Here is a 13042-nt window from a genome sequence, read left to right as displayed (position 1 = left end):
TTTTTTTGTTTTTACTCAGTGAGCACTCATTTGCATTGGTGGCAATGAGTGCTCACTCGGTGAGTAAAAAAACCTTTAAAAAAACATAAATTATACTTTGGTATTATCCAGTGATTGACGATCAGATAGAGTGTGGAGTTTTCCGTCTTAACGCACCCCCCCCCCCCCCCCCCCCCAACCCGGAGTCGTTCCCCAAAAGTATATTTCATTTCTGCGGGAATCACTGTATATATATATATATATATATATATATATATATATATATATATATATATATATATATATATATATATATATATATATATATATATATATATATATATAAAACGATAAGTGGTCTCAGCCTTAATACATTCATAGACTACATTCACACGGTGGCCATTTTGCTCTTATGTCATGCTAGGCTCATTTTCCACCCTGTTGCCACCAGGAGCCCAAGACATTATGACATAAGAGCAAAATGGCCGCTGTGTGAATAGGGTCAATTGAGACGTGAGGTAAAAAGTCCTAACACACAGAAACTCACCTTTTGTATACATATGTATTTTTTCAAACAGCATCGCCAACATGCCTCTACAATAAACAAGAAAAAAGGCAATTAGCTACAGTAACAGGCTGAAAATAATCAGAGTGATGATTGACATGTGATTAATAGCCCAGTGTAGGGATGGGAAACTGAAAACTATGGGATGCACAGATACCAATATTCAGCCCGATCTCGCTTAAAATATGTAAATAAAGTACTTATTACCAACAGGGAAAAGGTAGATATTGTATGTTATATTATAGCCATAAGTAATATATTGACGAATTTTATGAAAATGTACAATGTGTACATATTACATATTCACAAAATGTTAACTTTTAATGTTTTCAGTAAACGTTTTAATGTTGCCCTGCTGAGGAACGAACCCGGAACGCTCACATTGGAGGCAAGTGCCTTTACCTCAAAAACTACAGAGACTTTTCTGATAGCCTGGTCCAAACCCTAACCACACGGTTAGCTTAAACTAACCATAACCCGTCCCCAACTACATTGAATGACCTTTATTTATATAGCACCCTTCACAGCACGAATGCACAGGGTGCTTTACACTACAGCTTAATATAAAAACACAATAAAAACAAAATCAGAAATAAATGACAACAACAACAAACAGCAGTTAAAAACAGTGAAACCAGATAGAAAAAGTAGAATAAAAGAATTTGGATAAAATCATGAGTCACTAATTAAAACAAAAACTATAGAACAGTGAGGACAAGAAAAAAGTGCCTATGCATGACCAAAAGCCTGTCTGAACAAATGTGTTTTTAATTGTTTTTTTAAAAGAGTTCTCGGAGGGGGCAATTCGCAGGTCCAGGGGGAGAGCATTCCAGAGCCTTGGTGCTGTCACCTGGAAGGCTTGATCACCCCTTGTTAGCTTGTTAGCTTAAACTAACCCCAACTTTCCATCTTAACCACACTGTTACCTTAAACTAACCATAACCCTACACCAACCATAACCTTAATCAACTCATATAGTGTAATACGTTTGTACTAGGGTTGGGCGATATAACGATAATTATGGCGATATATTTTAATAATCGATATCGGGGAAAAAAGAAAAAAATCTGGAAAAAAAATCGAATTTATTAGTGTGGGTGACCTGGCGAAGCCAGGTTGCCACCCACACTATAGTAATCTATACTATTTTTATTTATTCTTTATTCCACCGATTTTGCAAACAAAACTCCGCCCAGAGCGTTCGCGCCCCATACACGTGAAAGGTATCGAAACGACCGGCTTGCTCCAGCTCACAGCGCTATGCCCCAACAGCAGTCTATTGACCAAAGACATCCTCTCTTCGGCCATGTGACAGACAAAAGGCTGCCTTAAATCCAGGAAAAGTTTCCTGAAGAGCGTCCCGCCCCTCGGAATACCGAGCACAAGCGGTGAAAGAGTCACTCGTGGGAAGAAAGACTTGACAACCTCCCACCAGCAGCAACAACAATGTTCACATCGCAAGCCTTAAGTGTTCAAATTTCGATATTTTTTTGCTCAGATCTGATTATTATTTTGCTTGGCTGTTCACATTACTCTACTATAAATGTGGCCACGATCAGATCCCAGTGTGAACTGGTCACGCTCCTGCATATGAAGTTATGAACAATAATGAAGGCACAGAAGTCAGTTTATGGTTTCATTTATAAGTTGATGTGCAGTGGAGGCTCATTTGTGAGCAGGGCCCTATTCCCCGTACTAAGTCGATCAAGAGTCCCATTATCCAGATTCAGTTAACCCGATGTTTGAAGCCGGGATTTTCCTGTTCCTGGAACGCTGATTCAGTCTCGTTAACTCGAGCCAGACTTGAGACTCTGGATAAGTGCGCGCGGCCGCTTCAGTTGAAAAGACAGCAGGTGTAGATCGCAGAAATCCTGATCTTCTAACGGCATTGATTGATTGATTGTTTTACAGATTGCAGGCGGCTCAATAGCCTTGCCGACAAGTTAAATGCATAATCTATAGGCTAATTTTAAATCCCTCATTACCCCAATCAATCAGATTATATTTCTTTAAACGTTCCTGCTGGCAGTAGGTTTATGCATTGAATAATCAAATGAGATCTTGCTAGCGAAAATAATTAGTTCAACTGTTTCAGAATAAGGATACGGCTCTCTTATCCATTGATTGATGTATGGTGGATTTTTTTATGTATCTGTACTGCGGTGTGACGGTTTGTCCTTTTGACTTTCACGCAGACGACCGGGGTTCGAATCCTAGTCTTTTCCTTCTTTTTGCAATGTAGGAATAATTCAATTTGGTGCACGTTGAGAGCTATATAAAGAATGACATCCTCAATGCATGTAGATTTATAATATTTTAACTTAAAACTAGGCTACTTTTGCGTATAATCATTAATATTATATTCCAAAAAAATTATATTGGAAAGGCGGGGTTTCGAACACCAGTCGCCCGGTTGCCAGGATTCAGCACTAGCCGCTGCGCCACTGTGCCAGACGTGATATACTCATTGTTTATGCATTAATGGACGAGAGACCCGTGTTTAGAATATTTTTCTTACCAAAAAATTAAGTTTTATCTCTTTATTCTCAAATGCATTAATGTGACGTCAACGGCTCATTCAATTTCTCAAACCCGTCAAACAGCGCATCTCATCAGACATTTTAATCCCAGTTACAATATCACACAAAAACCACAATCCCCGCATAGACACTTCAATTTTATGCTTGAATGAAACAAAATCCGGCGCTCCGTTAAGCAAATCTACAGCGGAGATTAATATATGAAACTAATCAGAGCCAAACGGCCGATAGGTTTCATTCATTAAAAATATCCCCGCGGGATTCACATTTGCAATGAGCCGTTATTAAAATAACCACATGCAGCGTGTATCGCGACTCCGAGCGCCGTATATGACGTGCATTATTTTATTTAGGACAAAGTAAATCTATAGGCTCAATATGATTTATTATCAGCATTTAGTTCTATTATACATTTATACATTTCAAAAGCCCCCTCTAGGAAAACGAAGCACAGAAACGTAATTCAGAATGGTATAAATGGGATCTCTAGACTGTGAGATTCATTTCAGGAAACGAGCTGTCACTCCTTTGCGGGGGCGTGGCCATGGTTCATCCGGCTAACTGAACTTAACCCTGCTCCCGACCAGGCTCAAACTTTTTGATCTGTTGTCATGGTGATTTGGACAATCGCGCGTCGGGGAACAGAAAGGTCCGGCTTAAGTCAGGCTTGACCGAAAGTTATCCGGCTAACTCAGTTATCCAGGTACGGGGAACGGGGCCCAGATGATAATGGGGGCGAGGAGGAGGTGAAGGGGCCATTTCTTCTAACAATATGCTTTGAAACACAGAGCGGTTATGATACACCCCCTCAAGTTTTGCTTGTACAGAAGTATCACCCCAAATAATTACAAGGTAAAACACCTCGCTGTCCCTCCACTGACCACCTCCGTCACAGCCGCCTTCCATGTTTGTATTCACAGAGTGACTCCCGCCACAGAATTGTGATGAATGTCAATCCAGACGTGATGTAAAAGTCGCATTACTGTTCAGACTGAGGTTGCATAGCAAAAAAGAAAATCAGACCTTTATCCGATTTAGGACCACATTATGAAAGTGGCCTAAATCTGAACTGAAAAGATCAGATTCCATGTGATTTGTGTCGTTTACACTGTTCAAACAGATCCGGCCTTTGCCTGCAGTCAGAAGGTAACCATAGACCAAAGAGTAATGGAAGTAGGCCTAAGCACTAGGGCTGGGCAATTAATTGAAATAAAATCACGATCTCGATTCATAGACCTATGCAATCTCATTTCTAAATTATGAAGATTTTTTTATTAAAACAATTTTAAAATATATATATTTTTGTACTTTTTACTTAACTTTTTTAAATGATGACGATTCTGATGAGTTATTTTGTATGTTACAAGAGACTTTTAAGTTTAAGGCGAGACACTGCAGGTGAATAGGCAAATATACTTTTTTTGTTGATTTTGAGATTGTTATATTTTGCTTCCTAAACATGTCTTCTATGAAACTAGTGACAATAAAACGTCAATAACACACATTTAGTTGTTTATTTTACTTCATTTTGCCTTATTGCATCCATAAATGTCCACATATTTAATGGAGAAGTGCCTCATTTGCATATATAAACATACATTTCAGAAAACTTGCAATATATTTTTTCTTAGTTTATATGTACATAACAAACTGGGAAAGTTTCATAGTGATATCTATTCAAATATTTTTTGCCTATTAGGGGGTACTACACTGTACTACACTGTTTGTAGCCTGTGTAGTTCTGTTCAGTTCAATAACATCATTATTATTATTCAGTTATCAGGCATGTATTTAGGTTGTCTATTACTAATGGTTTGATTAGGTTTTGTGTTTGTAAATATCTGTTTAAAAAAAAAATATGGCATTTTACAATACAGAACTTTGAAGGCGTTTTCCCAAAAATGAGTTTTAAGAGTTTTTCCTCATACTCTGAGCCAGAAATCTCCACTGCAGTAGCACTCGCATACACCAAACCTTCCAGTTCTATTCATATCTATGTTCTTAAGGTATTTACAGAAGGGTTTGTTGATATCGCATTCATACCCTGATTTATATCACATTTCATTCCTAAAAACATGGCGAAATATGGAATTTTACCATAAAAATTGACTGAATGGAGTATTTTCTGATTTATGGAGTGATAAAAAGAGATATCCAAAATCCCCTCTGTAATAACCTTTGGCTCTAATATGTCAACAAAATTAAACTATAATTTTGAAAATGGCTTTATCCAATGTTCAGATTTCTGTCCTGGAATTATATGCAAATTAGTGCATATTTAAGTAGATACTGCCTCATTTGCATATTTAAACATACAATTTCAGAAAACTTGTAATACAAAACAGTCTTGTCTTAATATAAGTAATCAACTGGGGAAGTTTCATTGTGATATCTATTAGTTAATTATTTTACCCTATTCACCTGTAGTGTCTCCCCTTAAGTCCAGCACTTTCATATATGTTATGTTTAAGTTTAAGTCAAGCACTTTGATATACATGTTATGTTGTCTGTTAAGAAAGAGTGCAATAAATGATTTTATTGAAAAAACAATAATCGTGATCTCAATTCTTAGAGAAAAATCGTGATTCACATTTGAGCAAGAATCGCCCAGCCCTACTAAGTACTGCTCATCCATCTTTGAATTGTATTTAATCATAAATGGTGCATTTATATAACAAGATCTTATCCAAAGGCAGCTTTACAATTACCAGACGACTGCTCTCTAATTCCTGAACCACTGTCGTGTCGCCCCTTTCATTTAGAAAAAAACAAAACGTACCAACAGAAGACGTGAGGAAGTGCTTCTGGTCCTGCTGCAGCCCCATGGCCCCCTCGGCCACCTCCTCGAAGACTGGGAAAATCATCTTGTTGCGGATGTCCTCCATGGTGGTGCTAAACCACTCGCCGACACTGGGATCTTCGATGGAAGCCATGGTGTGCTGCTGCTGCTGCAGGGTGAGGTTCTCCTCTTCAGAGTCAAAAAAAGACTTTTACAGGGAGACGATCTGAAAGTAGACAGATTACAATTAGGGATGTCCGATTTATCGGCCTTAAAATGTGATATCGGAAATTATCTGTATTTTTTTTGGGGGGGGGGGGGGGGGGGGGGGGGGGGAGTTGCATTGTTCATTTCAATACCTGTAATTAGTGATGCACGATATATCGGCCGCCGATATAATATCGGCCGATATTTTTTTTTTTTACATGTTTTGGCCTTAAATAGTTTCAAAATATCAGTAATTTCTGAAAATAAGTTACAAAAGTAAAAAAAGCTCTTTATTTGATTATCATAAAAAAGTGTTTTCTATACAGAGATATCGACATCGGTAAATATCGGTATCGGCCAGAACAGCAATATTAATATCGGTTATCGGTATCGGCCACAATTTTCACATCGGTGCATCACTACCTGTAATAGTACAGTAGTCCACACACACACACGTGCATTCAGTTACATTGGAATATGACTGTAATACAAACAGTGCAGTTTTTCAGGTACATGCAACACAGATTACAGCGTTGACATTAGGGATGGGTACCGAATTCGGTACTTTTGAGGTACCGAACCGAAACACGTCGGTACTACCGAGTATCGAATCAAGTGAGATACCGGAGGGGAAAAAAAAAAAATGTCATGTCAACGTTGACACGCACAATATATGCTTACCTAGGATTTGACTTGATTCAACAACAAAGCAGTCGGAGCAATGGCAAGCCGAAAACTGTTGAAATTGTAGTTATTTGAAGTTTGGATTTTTTTTTTCACGACTGAGGTAGGTAAATTACATTTCTTGAGACTAAAGTACCAAAAAAAGGTACCGTTGGGTACCGGTATCGATTCACAGGTACCGGTACCGGTTCAAATGTGAAAGGTACCCATCCCTAGTTGACATCCCGTCTGCTTGAGAAAATCGCATTTGCTGCAATACAACAAATGATCGAAGTGAGATGGACAGACTGAAAACTTCATTTTATTAGATAAAGCATGTTGACAGTTTTACTTTGCAGTTGAAAAAAGGTAACAAATCGCAATATATTGCAATATTAATATCGCAATACTCAGCATATCGAGATATATTTTGAACATCGTATCGTGACTTAAGTATCGTGTTAATATCGCATCGTGAGGCCCTCTTGTGATTCCCACCCCTACAATCTATATGAAGTAGCACGTGGCTGGCGGCTAAGTGGCGCAGTGGGCAAGGCGCTCGCCACTAACGCAGGAGATGCTGGGTTCGTGCCCAGCTCTCGGCGTTGCTACCAGCTTGGCTGGTCGTTCATACTAACACAATTGGCAGTATTAGGGGGTGGGAATCGGACGTTGTGGACAGCGACTCCTACAGGTCGGTTGGTGTGCCTGCGCACCAGAATCAGGAAGCGACGGGGGGCAGCGTGAGCCTCCCACGCGTTACTCCTCGCCGCTGAGAGATCACGCTGTGCAGGTGAAAAGATGAGACTGCTGCCTCCTCGTGTACCGGAGGGGACACGTGATGCAAGGCTTCGTCCACATTGCAGCCGATCAGTGGGAGGCATGGTCTAACAACGTTCGAGACAGGGGAGGGGGAGAATTGGATAAAACACGAAATTGGGATGGGAGAAAAATAGAAAATGGGAGAAAAAGTAAATACAAAAAGAAAGTTGCGCGTGGCTGGAAAACAGGCTGAAGTTAGACGAGGAAGAAGTTCCATGCATCTGAATAATATCTTAAAAATACTAACTGGCCTCTTACTTAGAGGTGTTAGATCCTAATATGAAAAACTGATTTGCCTTACTTTGCTGCCATCTTTTTATGCTAGTTTTATATGTTTTTTTTATGTCATTTTAAAACTTAATCAAACCATAAACAGAGAGGCCTATTGGGATATTAGATCCTGTAATATGAAAAACTGATTTGCCTTTAACCTTGCTGCTATAATTTGTATGCTCGTTTTTTATGCCATAGAATAAACCCATAAACAAGGTCAACCAGTCAACCAGACCCAGAACAATTTAAATATCAAATACATGCCTACACTAACTAACGTTAACTACATGGCTCATAATTTACACCATTTTCAGTGAGATGTATAACTACTATAACCCCTCAAATGTATATACTCTTTTCAGACTCCTTTTGTACACATAAACCAGGCCCAGAACCAGGCTCAAGACTAGGGGAGACAGAGCTTTCTCCACCGCAGCGCCTAGACTGTGGAACAGTCTCCCCCTCAGCGTACGGACTGCCCAGACCGTACCGTACAGGCTTTTAAATCACTCTTGAAAACCTACCTGTTCTCCTTGGCCTTCCCCCCCACTTAACCACCACTAGACCCCTGGCCCCTCTATCCTCTTTGTTTTACTGTGTCCTACCAGTTTTTATTACTTTCATTGCTTTATTATGTTTTTAATCCTATATCTTGCACCATATTGTTTTGTTTTTGTTGCTTTCATTGCTTTGCTATGTGTTTTTTTTTCTCTCTTTTAATCTTATACCTTGCCTCACACTAATTTGTTTTTATCAACTTGCTTGTGAAGCACTTTGGTGTCAGCTGCCGCTGCCTGGAAATGTGCTATACAAATAAAACTGACTTGACTTGACTTAAGCAGTACTGTATATTTGTAGATCTGGTATGTCATAAATGTATAGATGTAGCAGTACTGTCTATCTGTATGTCATGTATGTGATACATGTTATGATTAATTGAAAATGGGGGACCCTGATGTAAACAAGACGAACGTCTTTCTCTGGTCTGCATCCCCTTGTACCCATTCTGTTAATAAAGTTGTCAATAAAACAAACATACAACCATTATTTACACCAGCCTTGAATAATGCTGCTAGCTAACACATTGAGCGTAACCACAGCGGATTGAAGTTTAAACGTAATTTACGTTAGCAGGCCTAGAGCTAGAATGAATGAATGAATGAAAACTTTATTAACAGATTGCAGAATGGGTACAGTACAGTACAGCTCAATACATACAATTGTTAAGGGAATGCAGACCAGAGAATGACTTTCATGGTTTACATCAGGGTCCCCCATTTTCAATTCAACGTAACATATATGACATACAGATATATAGATAGATAGATACAGATAGACAGTATTGCTACATCTATACATTCATGACATACCAGATTTGCAAATACAGTACTGTTTGTGATACGAAAAGAGTCCAGAAAAGAAGTATACATTTGACGTAGAAACTGTACATTGGAGGAGGTTGGGTAGGGGGGGGGGGGGTAGGAGTGGGGGGGGGGAGGTTGGTTGGCCTGGAGGGGTGGGTGGGGGACACTGTACAAAGCAACATTGGAATATTGACAAGACCATACTTGGTCATTTTTACTGTACATTGGAGGGGGTTGTGTTAGGACATTTACAGTAGAAGAACCACGGAGCAAGTTGTTGAAACAAGTAAACTAACGTTTTTTAATAAACATTTTGAATAACATGCAGTTTAATTTACATGTCAAAGTTATAACGTTACTTACCTTGTCCGTTGTTTATACCGGCGCTGGGAGGAGCGGTGATAGTGAAGCCCTCTTTTATATTCGAAAATACGCAATAGGGTCCAGCTGCAGACTCGGAGCCTCGGTCCAGATTGGTACTTCCGCCCTGCCACAGGACTATTAGTCCTGTGACAGGGCTATGCGCTGATTGGCGGAAAGTACGGAAGTATCTCGAAGTACGTCTGACATATCTCGAATTACGTCTGACGTTTCTCTACGTTAGCGAACATTAAATGTTGTATTCATAAAATAATATAAAATCAGCAGCATGGGGAGGGCCGGGGGGAGGGGAGGTACAGGTAGTAGAAGACATAGAGGTACAGGTCACATAATTATAGTACAGTGGAGAAGTAAAAATAGAATAAAAAGGCAGTGTAAACAATATACAATATTATTAACTCTAATAATAATAACACGCCTCGCGGGCTCATTATAATACGAGAGCCGTGGGTCTGCATTGTATAGAGCGGATCCCCCGGCCGTATTCAAGCGCTGGAGCGCTTTGCGATGGATCAGGGCAGGGCGGAAGTACCAATCTGGACCGAGGCTCCGAGGCTGTAGCTCGACCCTACTCAAAATACGCGGTCCGTGTTCAGAGGGGGCGGGGACTGAGAACACCGGAAACGTCGTACGGTCTTCTTCTTCTTCTTCTCCTTCTTCTTCTTCTTTGGAGTTAATGGCGGGTCGCAATCACAGAAAGGCGCATACCGCCACCTACTGTACAACCCAGCAACTGGAGCGGATAAGGTAAGAACCACCCGGCAAAGAAAAGAAAACAATAAAGAAAAACCAACAAACCCAGAACAAAGAAAAAAACAAAATGCCCTAACCCTAAAACCACCACCCTATTCAAATCTAATACAAATAAAAAATAAAAATAAAACCTAAACACAAACAAAAGAAATTAAATAAAATTCAAATCCTACCCCCCAAAACACCGGAAATGTCGTACGGTCGTCGTCACCTTCATAATAAAATAATGAACATTTGGATGGAAACTGATACAACATTTCAAAAGATGTACAGAATATATTGGGCGTTGTTAGAGCCAAACCTTGAAAGTTTATATTTTGAATATATTTGTATTTTATATATTTAGAAAACGAGCAGTAGTTTAATTTGTAATGCTGTGGTATGCTATAAGCCATGTTTATAGTTTAGTTGCGAATTATTTCTAAGAATTAACATTACATGTACGTTAGATGTGTTACTGCGCATGTGCGAGAGTCTTTATATGCAGTGAACTTGAAGTGCCTAGTTAGTAGTAAGTAAGTAAGTAAGTAAGTAAGTAAGTATTTATAAAGCACCTTTCATACATGTCATGTAGCTCAAAGTGCTGTACACAAATAGGCATATATAACGATAAAAGCAATAAAGTCACAGTGATCAGTTAAGATCAATGTTTACAAAAAATAATAATAATAATAATAACGTAAAAATGAAAATAACGTAAAAATGAAGTCATTTGCTTACCAGTTTGGGAGAACAGGTCCGCACAAACATGTCCGCTCAGTAGCAACCGGAAGTGCACTAAACCAATGCACTTGTACGGTAGTATGGAGGTGAATGGTGATGGAGATGAAGGGTATACCCTGTAATAATAATAATAATCTTACATAGTCCATTATTCGATCATGTGCCCATGCAGTATGGAAGCACATAACTTTTTGACCGTAGTCCAAAACGTAGTCCACCGATCCTAATTCGATCTATATCCTGTTGAAGAATGATGTTGTATATTGTGTGACTGCCCAAAGAAAGTAAAGAACCTTCAAACGTAATCCTGGAGTCCGTGAGTGTACATCATAACTGTGGATACAGATTTGTATTAGCCATTGGACACGAGTCTGAAACTTTTTTGCTGCACGCACTGAAAACGAAATGGTAAACGAAACTCTGAAGAAATTCTGCCATTACATTAGTCAAAAAGTTGTCTAACCAAGAGGAAATATTGCTATTGACAGCGTTATCAAGAAAATAAACGGGCTATTGGAAGAGTTAGTTAAAGAAGCCCCTCGTTGACGACGAAAGCAGGAGCTAGCAACGATCATCATGTGGACTTGTGACGTGACGTCAGCTTTAGAACCTAACGTTACTTTGCTGAGCTAAACTGGATGACGACGTTGCAAAACGAAACAAATAAGAACATTGTGCATGTCAACTGAATAAAGAAAAGTGTCTAGTGTCTCATGTGACACCTGAAGAAGAATATAACTCAAAGAGTTAAATCATTACCGTTCTCTTCTCACGTATCTTCTCATCAATAACAACAAAGATGGCCGACGGTGAAACTGCAGCGAAACTCACGGAGCCTGAGCCAGAGGGTGCAGTTACACAGAATGTCAGCAAGAGGGAGCTAACACCCAAGGGATTAGAGGACAAGCTGACTGGGCTTATAAAAGCCAGAAGATGCAAGCTAGGACAATTAACTGCAAAGTCAAACGAAATAGAAAGTCTTCTGGCAAATGAAGAGGAACAAGCCCCTGATATAACTATTGTGCAAAGGGAAATAAGAATGTATGACACATTCTATCAAGAATTTACACACGTTAATCACTTGGTGCTGTTATATCTCAGTGATGAAGAAGAAAATAATGCTGATCAAGACCTGTGGTTTCAGCCTAAAGCAGATAAATGTGAACAATTTATCACAAAGATACAAGAATGGATTCAGGCTGCAATATGTAACAATGAGGTGACAAGTAAGGACAGTGTGTCTAATGCAGCCACAGGTGCTTCTACTACAAGTTCAGCACGCATTAAAGAAGAAGCAACCAGAGCTGCCCTCATGGCACAGAAGACAGCCCTGACATAAATGCAGGCATTAGACAAAAAAGAAGCAAAGCTCAAAGCTGAATGGGAACAGTTAGAGATCAATACAGCTCTAGCAGTATCCAATGCAAAGATCAAAGTGTATCAGGAATGTGAGGAACAGCGGAGCAATGTGAGCAGGAACAAACGCGTGTCGACTACGCTGCGCCAGGTAAAATCGGAGTCTGGAGCTGGGTATGGCTGCACGAGTGGCTCCCAACCCGCCAAGCCACAAAAGAAAGAAATTTCCACTTTTCCAGTGAAAAGTACTTCCAAGCAAAAACATACTCATCTGAGACCTGATACAGAACAATGTGATGATCATCAACTACACGATGACAGTCCGCAACAAATGGACAGTGCTAGAGAAATGTATCGGCTCATGCAGCGACAGACAGACCTCGCTGAAATGCTCGCAAAGAACCAGGAGCTCTCTCGTTTGCCACAAAGAGACGTGCCAGTGTTCAGTGGAGAACCATTAGAGTTCAGATCCTTCATGAGAGCTTTCAATCATGCTATTGATGCACGAGCCGACAGCAGCGCTGACAAACTGTACTTCTTAGAGCAGTACACAAGAGGGGAACCACAGGACCTCATGAAGAGCTGCCACCATATGACTGCAGTGCGTGGATATGCAGAGGCAGTGAGACTGCTTCAT

The 13042-nt window shown here is 39.8% G+C and overlaps 1 protein-coding gene across 2 annotated transcripts in view; it reads right to left on the bottom strand.

Annotated features, from left to right (window-relative positions):
• spc25 (SPC25 component of NDC80 kinetochore complex) overlaps positions 1 to 9634 on the bottom strand; it is a 30487-nt gene extending 20853 nt beyond the window's left edge. For both annotated transcript variants that reach the window (XM_084314718.1, XM_084314719.1), the window contains exons 1-3: positions 9556 to 9634; positions 5864 to 6089; positions 527 to 573 (exon numbers count right to left, since the gene is read on the bottom strand). In XM_084314718.1, coding sequence (XP_084170844.1) covers positions 527 to 569 — 43 coding nt within the window. In that variant the 5' untranslated portion in view covers positions 570 to 573; positions 5864 to 6089; positions 9556 to 9634. The remainder of the gene's footprint in view (positions 1 to 526; positions 574 to 5863; positions 6090 to 9555) is intronic.
• Between the last annotated feature and the right edge of the window lie 3408 nt (positions 9635 to 13042).

The sequence above is a fragment of the Notolepis coatsorum genome (assembly GCF_963971535.1).
Source record: "Notolepis coatsorum genome assembly, chromosome: 5".
In the NCBI taxonomy this organism is placed as follows: Eukaryota; Metazoa; Chordata; class Actinopteri; order Aulopiformes; family Paralepididae; genus Notolepis; species Notolepis coatsorum.
The sequence above is the reverse complement of the archived record's forward strand: the minus strand, read 5'-3'. Positions and strand labels throughout refer to the sequence as shown.